At 35.5% G+C, this 11,419-nt stretch overlaps 1 protein-coding gene across 1 annotated transcript; it reads left to right on the top strand.

Moving 5' to 3' along the window:
• The first annotated feature begins 1,030 nt into the window (after positions 1 to 1,030).
• LOC135752363 (basement membrane-specific heparan sulfate proteoglycan core protein-like) lies at positions 1,031 to 9,757 on the top strand. The gene is made up of 9 exons (XM_065270855.2): positions 1,031 to 1,190; positions 3,073 to 3,219; positions 4,900 to 5,028; positions 5,471 to 5,649; positions 6,083 to 6,278; positions 7,608 to 7,718; positions 8,401 to 8,469; positions 9,106 to 9,369; positions 9,468 to 9,757. Exons 1-9 carry the CDS (start codon positions 1,139 to 1,141, stop codon positions 9,470 to 9,472), a joined length of 1,152 nt encoding a protein of 383 aa, XP_065126927.2. The 5' UTR covers positions 1,031 to 1,138; the 3' UTR covers positions 9,473 to 9,757.
• The last annotated feature ends 1,662 nt before the right edge of the window (positions 9,758 to 11,419 follow it).

Raw genomic sequence — 11,419 nt, forward strand, 5'->3', positions numbered from 1 at the left:
GTACGTGCGCCTCCGCTCTTCATTTAAAAGTGCTTTCCTTTGATCAACTCATGCAACCCTCTCATCACAGTCAGACTATGAACTCCTGTTTGCAGATGACGAAACTCTTGTCAAACAGAAGATCAGACACACGGTTCAAATGAAACTCACATGAACCTTTATTTCTGAAATGTGAATTAAGTGGTGTGATAAACAAAAGATGCAATTTCTGAAACAACATTAATTACTATCTAATGTGTATGTATATATAAATGCTCTTTACTAGAGTTTCCTAAGCCTACATGTTTTGTCATCTATTAATGTGGAATAAGGCATTACCAATAGGGCTGGGTATCGATTCAGATTTTCCAGATCGATTCAATTTCGATTCACAAGCTGTCAAATCGATTCGATTTCGATTCTCGATTCAATTTTCGATTCCGGTTCTCAGGGCAGTTTTTATACTCGATTCTCGATTCAACTCAAAAAATATAGATTAAATACAAATACTATACTAATAAAAAGAACAGTGAACAGCAGGTTTCAAGTGGGTAATTAATTATTAAAATCGATGAAGCACCTGAAACCGCCATTTTAACCACTGAATTAATGAATGGCTTGCCTCTCGCTCCTTGGTAACCTCGCGCAAAGCAAAAAATAGGGTGACATCTAGTGAAGAAGACTAGTAATTCGATTAACGTTAACCTTTCGTTCAATGTTTGCAGAAATAAATATGAAAGAAAAAAATCGATTCTGCTCTTTGAGAATCGATTCTGAATCGACCACATTTAAAAAAACGATTAATCGGAAAATCGATTTTTTTGCCCAGCCCTAATTACCAAGTCTCTTTCTGAAGCTGTTTTCCCAAGTGGACATCATAAACATGAATAGATTTTAGGGTTGTACTGTACAACAATCAGTTTCCTTAAAATCAGTGAAATTCACTTTGAGTTCAATAAAAGCAGATAAGCTCTCTTTAGTAATGTGTGTGTGTGATTGTGTGTGTGTGTTGATGTGGAAAGATCCTCTCCATGCAAATTACATTGTGTGTGCAAGTGTGTTTGTGTGAGAGAGAGAGAAGAGAGAGAAACACAGAGAGGTAGACAGAGAGAGGTAAAACAGTTCTTCAGAGAAAGAAAGAAGGATCTCCAGTCAGTCCATGATGAAGCTCTACACGGCAGCGTTGGTCCTTTCTGTTCTTCTGCACACAGGTGAATTTATCTTAAGCTCATTACAGTATTAGAAAATGTACTCAAATTTGTATTTTTTTTAATTGATTCATTTAGTTCATATACTTCATTTCATTTGAATATCCTTGTATAAATTAGCTGTCAGTACAGCACATCATTGACTATGTTTTCATGCACCCTTATAATGCGATTATAATTAGATTTTGAAAATATTGTGATAGACACTTCATCTTATGCAAACTAAATACTTCAATCAAAATAATGCTATTAAGCTTATAATCGTAGCAAGTGTTATCGTGATAAAACATGGCATGTGACAATTTTAATAGTACCCTGTAAACCCGGAAAAAGTTAAATTTAAGGGAAGTTGTTGCCCTAAAAAAAGTAATGTGAACTAAAAGAAGAGTACCTTTCACTTAAAATTTCTAGTAATTGAAATAAAACTCACCAAGTTCATCAAACTTAATTTTAAGTTGATTTAATTTGAAATAAATTTTAATATCAATTGCTCTGTCCATCATCTCCACTTACTTGTTTTCTATGTTTTATCATTTTTATTACTTTTAGTGTTATAAACAGTATTTTGTAATACAAAATTTATGACTGACTATACGTCAGTCTTTGAATTTTTTACATGAATTGTTGGTACTGTGCAGAACTATAAAATGTGCTGAACAGAACAGGGTTCATGTAAGTAAACTTAAAAAATTATTTATATGCTTAAAAGTTAAATGTACTAAGATTCTTTAAAAGTATGTGCAAAACACAAAATATTAAGTAATGTTTACGTCATTGTTTAAGTAAAGACAATGGGTCTCATTCACTAAGCATGCATGCACACAAATTTATGTGCGAGATGTACGTAAGGATGTTTGCACGAACAAATCATGATTCAACTAAAACTTTCGTATCAAAATTTCTTCTAAATGTACGCAAAAATTTAAGAAAACCTAAAACCACTCGTACGCAATAATTACATACGTTATAATCAAATACAAGGCTATAATTATAATGTTTACAATAATGTTGATACATAAAATCTTATATTATAATATGTCTGTATTTTATATAATTATATTCATGATCTATATTGTTATTATATACATTATATTATACATTATTATAGCCTACTTTTTTTTCCTACACATATAAAGATGCACGTAATGACAAATCTTCACGCTTTCCTTCCTCACTTTTTAAATCTCTATTTGAAAGTCTGCTTCATGCCGAATGCAAACATCATGTAAATTGGATGAGACTGTCTGTTTTATTTTAGATACAGATGCACTTCTCTGTCATATTAATTAAATGTCATATTTGTTAATGCATCCAATACTGTATTTAATGTTACTCTGGTTGGTGGACAACACTGGCTTCCTACAGCAACAACAAAACCTCCCACATAAAAAAATTCTAAACGTAACTTTACCAATAATATATATGATCATGGATTTCTTTTCAAGCTCTTTAAAACCATAAAGAGGAATTGTCATAATATTTCTGTCTTCATCACAGCACTGAATAATGAAATACGTCCATAAGAACGTGTTTGTCATTTAACGTAAATAAAATAAAACAGTGACCAGTAACACAACTATATTATTTTAACATTATTTGTGCTGTGCATTGGGCTATGTAAAAATTAACCACAACTATTAGCAAATAAATTGCTGAAGTCATGTAAACATCTTTCTGCGATTAAGTCCTTACCCTGACTTAATAATCATATTACTGGTGTACATGTAAACGTAGTCAATGAAATGGTTCCATCTGCCTATGACGATTAATAAAAGCTTGGGTAATTACCTTTTAACATAGGGAAAAATGTTTAGTCTGTTGGCTTAGGTGTCTAAAATCAGGTTATCGAGCAAAACTACAGCAAATCTCATGTGAACTTTAACAGTATGGGCTCAGAACCCAGCTGTGTCTGTCCGACCTCGTACGGCTGCCGTTAAACCGGGCGAGACGGTGACCTTCCACTGCAGGGTGACGAGCGGCTCACAGCCCTTCCAGTTCGAGTGGAAGAAGACCAACAACCAACCGCTTGGAGGTGAGTTTACATCAAATTACCAGCTTTCTAATAGAAATAATCTCTTTGAGGTAGTTTCCCAGACAGGGATTAGTTTAAACCAGGACTTGGCCTTAATTTATCAAATATAATTAGTTTTTACAAACATGCCTTACTAAAAACATTACTTGTGTAAATTTTGAGGCAAAACAAAGGGCACTGATGTATTTTTAGATCTGTCAGTGCAAGTTGTTTTCAGTTTGGACAGCTCTTATATTTATTTTAGTCTAGGACTAGTCTAATCCCTGTCTGGGAAACCCCCCTTAATGTCAATGTTTTTCTATCCTCTTAAAAATAAAGGTTGTAAAAAGGGTTATTTTGCAAAAGAGCTTTTCTGGTTTCCCAAAGAAACTTTCAGTCAAAAATCACCATTTCTTTCCTTGCACCACAAAAGGAAAAACCTTTTGTGAAAGGGACATTTATTGTAAAGAGTGCATACATGATACAAAGTTAATACCCAGTAAGCAATAGCCAATTTACTGTCTAGGTTAACTATAGACTAGGGATGCACCGATACCGATACTGGTATCGGGTATCGGCCTCGATACCACATTTTCTAAAGTACTCGTACTCCTTAAAAGTCACCCGATACCAGGGATCGATACCACGGTCTGAGAAATGTCTATGTTTGAGCGGTGTGTAAGGGGTTAATGCCTCTTGTGTTGTCCAAAGAGGCAGAGTTTACAACAAACTGGAAAACTAGTCCCTTGTTTTTTTGTTAAATTATATGACTAAAGCTATTACCTGTAAATTTAAATCATGTTTTTTATTAAAGGTGTAGTGTGTAATTTTTAGAAGGATCTCTTGACTGAAATGCAAAATAATATACAAAACTATATTATCTGTGGTGTATAAAGACCTTTCATAATGAACCGTTATGTGTTTATTACCTTAGAATGAGACGTTTTTATCTACATACACAGAGGGTCCCCTTACATTGAAGTCACCATTTTGGGCCGCCATGTTTCTACAGAAGCCCTTAACAGACAATTTTTTTTACTAAGTTGTCTCATACGATGACCTATTTGTCCGGTGGTGGCTACAGTAGCTTCTCTATGTGTTTTAAAGGTTGCAATTCACAACCTCACCACTAGATGCCGCTAAATTTACACACTGCACCTTTAAGTATACGGTATCGGCAAGTACTGAAATGCAAGTACTCGTACTCGTATTTCAAAAAAGTGGTATCGGTGCATCCCTACTAGACCCAATATAGTCCAGTTATTAGTCACTCGCTTCTAGCCAAAATCAACATGAATTTGATTACATGTCGTTTTTGGCAAAATAATATGCGATATTAGCATTATAAAAGCAAAGTCAACAGATACTACAAGGTGTTTGCTCTCATTTATTTATATTATTTAATAAATTTTTCACAGAAAGCCCCAATTTTGCCTTGTTTAAGGCTAGATGTCTGGGCTGTGGTTGGACGCCTATTAGACGTCTTTTAAGCAGAAAATTACTTGCTGGGTATTTTAACGCTATTTAATCTTGTGAGATTTACAATGTTCCTCTGGTCAGTTTTGTTGGGGACAGATGTCATCTAACCTTACAATTATGAGTTTAAAAGCTTTTGTGGTTTACATGGTAAATGTGTTTTATATGAAACAATGTAATGTTGTGTGATACATAAATAAATTTGATTTGTTTGTTCTGTTTCAGATAATGTTAAGATTGACAGTGCTGTGCTGACTATCACTAACGTCCGACCCAATAACCAGGGGAACTATCGCTGCATCGCAACCAATGCACAAGGAAAAGCCACCATTAGCGCCTCTCTGACCATCAAGCGTGAGTTTAATGTGCACTGATTTTGCGCCACCAGCGCTTGTGAAGTTGATTAATATTAAGTGAAAAAATATTGTAATCAACAAAAATAAAAATGTACAAAAGCAAACAATTCAAACTAATAATGTTGGCTAAAATATGAAGGAAAATGCAACACAAGTCTAAATTATTATTTTTTCATTTAGTGAAATCCAGACTTTAATTCTGGCAAAAATTAACTATTGAGATAAACAGGCTGATTTTAAAGTGTTGCATGTTATATCACAGGCAGATGGAACAGGGTACTAAAGCTGAAATGAAATAAACTCAAAACTTGAATAATAAAAATATAGATACAGATCAGAATTAAAATGACACTGGTATGATTTGACAGTAATCCTGATACCAGTCACCTGTATCATCCTGTACTGTAAGTGTTCACGCGTGTACGTATGATATCATTTAGAGCCTCCGAAGGTTCGAATCACACCATCAGGGCCAGTGATCCTCATGGCGGGTGAGAGTTCATCTCTAGAATGCATCGGTTCAGGGAAGCCACGCCCCTCCGTCAGCTGGTTCAAACAGGAAGGAGGAAGTGAGATTGCTCTCATATCCACAACAACAGAAACCAAAGCTGTTCTACAGGTGTGTGCATGCGTGTGTGCGTGTGTGTATGAAGGTAATAAACAATCCACACTGGTACAAAACCTTAAAGAAATCTTTCATGTTATTTAAAATTAAAGGTAAAATGAAATAGATTAAAGTTTATTATAAAGTTTAAGTCTCATTACTTTTTAAAACAAATAAACGTTACTTCAATTCTGAGAAACACTTAAATCCCAGCACTGTTTGACATGGAGCATTTTAACTGTTTTGGAATCAAAACAATCTGACCTTTTGTGCATTGAAGCACATGAGATGTTCGTCAGTACATCCTCAGATCCTACTGGAGAACACAGACCACCAGGTTTGGTTCATGCGGCGAACAGTGCGGCTGTCAGTAAAAAAAGAGGAGGAATCCCCCATTACAAGACAGTTTTCAACCTAACCTCACATTTATTTCTTTATGTAACTGTAGGTGACAGTGATGACAGCAGAGGATGCTGGAATATTTGTGTGTCGTGCTCAGAACAAGGAAGGGACTGCTGAGGAGAGGGTGGAGCTTAAGATACAGGGCGGAGTCTCTACTGGCACCATGCCAGAGGCTTCAGTAACCGACACGGACCTCACAGCTGTGGAGGGCCGAACGGTGACTATGCACTGCCAATCTAGTGGTAAATCGCTTTAAGAAATCGAACTGAAAGTTAAAGGTGCTGTAAGTGCTGTAATTGGGGATTACCTAAGACGTTGCTATTAACAAACAGACATCAGTTAGTAAAAGGAAATGTGTCCCTGTGAGCCCTCCATATGTTACAAAGAGCCAAAAATACTAAAAAGGATCATTTAAAAAAAAAGTGCTGATTGGAGTGAACATTTCTGCGTGTGATTTACTGACAATGTGCATGTTAAAGAGGTCATAGCGTGAAAATCTGACCTTTTCCATGTTTAATTGCTATAATTGGGTCCCCAGTGCTTCTGTCAACATAGAAAATGTGAAAAAGAACAACCCAGTAACTTAGTTTCGGTAAACCATTCTCTGCAAGCATGTAAAAAATTATTTAGATTATTATTTTGTGATGTAGGTAGCAAGACCAATTACAATAATACCACCCCTTAATCTGCACTATCCAACCATGGCACTGACATTTATTGCAGAGAGAAAAGATAATTGACAGCACAATTGCATTTCAATATCAACAAACCGCCATTATGGCGATCAGTGTTTGCATAGCATCAGTTCATTTGCATTTTAAAGGACACACCCGAAAACAGCACATTTTTGCTCACACCTACAAAGTGGCAATTTAAAGCAACACTATGTAGTTTTTTTACCTTAAATTAATGTCTCTAAAATTATTTCAGTGATAGAACAACTTTTAACTGGACAAATTGTACTGTTGCTGCAACCTGAGCAGCCTCCTAGCTGCTACAAGCACACTCTGAAAGTGGCGGTGGAGGGTAGAGCACACAGCCCCGCCCCTCCCCCTGCCAGCAGAAGAGTGTCTGATACCAGGCACTGTTGCGCTTTTCAACCACACGGGGGAGCTGTAAGTCATTTTTACATGGAAACTACATAGTGTTGCTTTAAACATGCTATAATAAATTATCTGTGGGATATTTTCAGCTAAAACTTCACATATGCACTCTGGGGACCCCAAAGACTTATTTTATATCTTTAAAGAATTAAAGGGATTGTTCACCCTAAAATAAAAATGGTGATAAGCACACTTACAACTTTATTTTTATAATTTATAGCAACTTTTAACTACATTTGAAATGACTTATTTCAAGTAGTTTAAACTTAAACATTTAAATGCAGCAAGGAATTTTTACAGTGCATACAGTAATTTAAATGTGTGTTGACTACTTCAATCATTTTGGAAATTCATCTTCTACATGCATACATCAAATCACTTACAGCTACCCTATGACTTTTTAATTGTTTAGTTGTATTTAGTTTTTTATCATTAAAATATTAATTAAATTTGATTTTTTTTTCTCAGGCTCGCCCACTCCAGTAATTTCCTGGTCTAAATTGCGGGCGCCATTGCCATGGCAACACAAGGTGACCGGAGGAAGTCTTACTCTCTATAATGTGGGACGGCAGGACTCTGGTAAGATCATTATGTGCATGAAAGATATCAGATGCTGTACTTACAGGAGAACATTTTGTCAAAGAAACATATTTTAATGCTTCTTTAACTTATAAAAACAAGTTAAAATTGTTTAACTTAATTTTTTAAGTTATATCAACTACTTACTAATCAAAACTTAAAACAGTATGTTGAATTGACTAGCAAAACCAAGTTGTTTTTAAACTTTATGCTGCATTTAAACATACTGTAACTCAACTTCAAAACCAGACCAAAACCAGAAATTACTGAAATTCCAAATCATTTTGAAAAATAACAACATTACATCATTTCAGTGTAATCTCAACAGTTTTAAGCTCTGAATCTCTCACAATGTAACAAAGCGTTATACAGAAAGTTACAGAAGAATGAGGCAGTATAACAGCAAAACTGAAAAGAACTTCAAAAGCATTGAAACCCACAGTTCCCTCATGTAGTGTGTTTTGGGATTTATTCCAGTAGGATGGTATGGTGTTGTACTGGTACCCATCCACCAGACAACATCCCACTAATAGATCCCAACATATACCAGTAGAGGGACCAATAAAATTTCCATTAAAACCATTAGATTTTCTGTGATGGTTTCTATAGGGGGTTTCTATAGGGGGTTTCAGCAGTGTTTACTCTATAACTCTCTCTCACTCTCTCTCTCTCTCTCTCTCAGGCCAGTACATCTGTAACGCTACAAACTCAATGGGCTACAGCGAAGCGTACGTGCAGCTGGAGGTGGACTGTGAGTAACAGAAACATGCTGTTATCTCTGTTGACTTTGTTGTGGGAGGTAGACACCTACATTTAAAGACTTCATGCATGTTGATTAACAGTCAGTGAGGACAGCTAGCTGTAAACCAAAGCTTCAATAGTATAAGAAATCTTAGCTTAACCCAGATTACAGTCTCTGAACTTGAATGTTAAGACTCATCAGTGTCTGGAGTTGCCACTTAAATGGAATGTAAATACAAGAGAATCATTTATACAACAGAAGTGTTTGTTTGACATGAGCACTAAACACTGACCATGTAAACTTTGGACTGAGGCACAGTTAGGGAGTGTGGTAAAAGAGCTGTGTTTGAATAATGAGGGACTGCAGCAAAATAATCAATAATTGTGAATCTCACAAAAACACATCTAGGACACATTTCAACACAAAATCGATTTTTTTTATGACAAATATTATTTTATATAATTTAATATTTGAGGCATAAAACAACAAGAAATGTTGTTATAGGCCTACAAATTTTCTAAAAGAGAAAAACTCTCTCATTTTGCTTGTTCATTTTGTGGTGAAATATAACTTAGATGTTCAAATAACTAAAACCTTATACCTGGTTGAGTGTATAGACGCTGACTGACACTCCTCTTTCCTCAGCACCTCCCTACGCCACCACTCTGAACGATGAAATCGTTGCCCGTCGCGGTGAAGCTTTGCGACTGCAGTGTCTCGCCCATGGCACTCATCCAATCCGCTTCCGCTGGACACGTGTCTCTGGACAAATGTCTCCGGGGGCGGAGACCACCAAAGATGGCATTTTGAAGATTAGTCAGCTGAAAGTGACAGACAGCGGAACGTATAAATGCATTGCGACCAATCACGTAGGATCCAGCGAAGTCCTAGCAAAAGTCACTGTTAAAGGTGGGCAGAAGTTTTTAATACATGCTCCAAAGTAATATATTATATTATAATAAAAAATGAGCTTCTAATTCATATTTCTCCTTTACCCCTCCTAACAGCTTAATTTCAGAGCTACAGACGCTCAACAATTTCATGCAGATTCTGAAAAATCTCAATTAATTATGAGGTCACCATAACCTCTTACCAGACATTACTGACTTCTGATCTGCCAAGAAGAGACAAAATAACCTGATGATGTTCAGGTGATCAAAGCATCCAAACAGGAAGATATTTGGTCTTTCTGTTTGTATAATGTTACTTTAAATATTTCTCAAATTGTAAGCGGGATCATATGCTTTAAATCTGCCTTTCTGTCAAACAAACACATAATAAAGGTCTCCGAACTGTGTGTTTATAGTGTTTATATCTAGTGGATCTGCACATTCCTGCTAACAGTGAGATACTAAAACTGAAGTCCTCTGCATTTCCACAACAAATTTAACTGCAGAAGATTCCAAAGTCAATGGACAAGTTACATTACAAATGTCATTTATCAGTAAATGATAACAACTGAATATGCATTTCCTAAATAAAACATTGGTGCTTGTCAGGAAATCATATTTTACTTGGGGTGTGTCTCAATCACCCCCCTTGTTCAGTAGTCAGGGCACTGATCAGGGAGTCATTTTAAGGGCTTTCTCAACCGCAAAATCCTTTCAATGCACTGGAACATTCCCTGAAAATTCCCACAATGCATCGCAAAAAACAGTGTTCCCTTACCGGAAATCACATGACCTTTTCTGAAGCTCACCAACAGTGATCCAACTCAATAAACTTTATGAAATGTGACAGAATGTTTTACTTTTAAATATAAACACACATCGCTAGACAGTAAGTGACTATATAATATATATATAAGAGAATATGTAAGAGAATATGTAAGAGAATATGTAAGAGAATAATGACAGTTTTTCACAATGTACTGTTTAAAATTAAGAGAGATGTTGGTTTTGGCGGTTGTTGAGTAACAGTAAATAATCACAAGGCGCTTAAGCAGCCACGTCACAGGAGAATAAGTGAACAGTGTCCCAATGTCAAGTGAGCTAGGGTCCTTTCCAGTGCCGAACCCGTGTACACGATATACTGATTCACGACCTGGGGAGCTAGGGAACGAATTGAGACACATGGATCTTTTTCATTGGAGAGAGAGGAATGGGACACTGAGCAGAAGATATGACATCATCAGGTATCCATAACATCGTTATCTAACTGTTCCCCATTCAATAACTATCAATCTGAAGATTTTTAAACTTAAAACTTATTTAATGTATAAAAAAAAATTAAATACTGTAGAACATCTAAAACTCATATTATCCATGAAACTAAGAGTTTGTACAGTATTGTAAAGTGCAGTAGGTCTGCACAATTAATCGAAATGTCTGAAACAATAACATATTCGCCTCAATTACAGCGGTCCATTTGTGCATTTCAGCAGTATGTTTGGGCACCAAAATACAGTGTTGAATCAAAGAAAAGTTGATGCGTCCTTAAGTCATACATAACAACATAACTGACATAATTATTTGTAATTAATATTATATTATTTAATTTTGAATTAGTTTTACCAAGCAGCTGCTTTACAGAAAGTTATAAAACATTTCAAAATTTCAATGTAAAATATAATAACCGTCAATAGTACCGTTAATCGAAATTGCAATATCAAGGTGATTAATCGGCATTAAACAACAAATATTTAGGGGCAATTTCCCAGACAGGGATTAGACTAGTCCTAGACTAAAATAAATTGAAAACATCTTGCACTGACATCTCTTAAAATTCATCAGTGCCATTTGTTTTGTTTCAAAGTGCACATAAGTTATGTTTTTAGTAAGACATGTTTGTTATATTTCCTAATTCAACTAAGGCCTAGTCTTAAACTAATCCATGTCCGGGAAACCACCCCATAAAGTTTATGCTTAAAGTAATGCAAGGATTACAATGATGATCATGCAGACACTGATGAAACTGTATGTTTTCAGTATAGAAAATCTCAAATGTAAAAGCATGTGTG

This window comes from Paramisgurnus dabryanus, chromosome 4, assembly GCF_030506205.2.
Source record: "Paramisgurnus dabryanus chromosome 4, PD_genome_1.1, whole genome shotgun sequence".
In the NCBI taxonomy this organism is placed as follows: Eukaryota; Metazoa; Chordata; class Actinopteri; order Cypriniformes; family Cobitidae; genus Paramisgurnus; species Paramisgurnus dabryanus.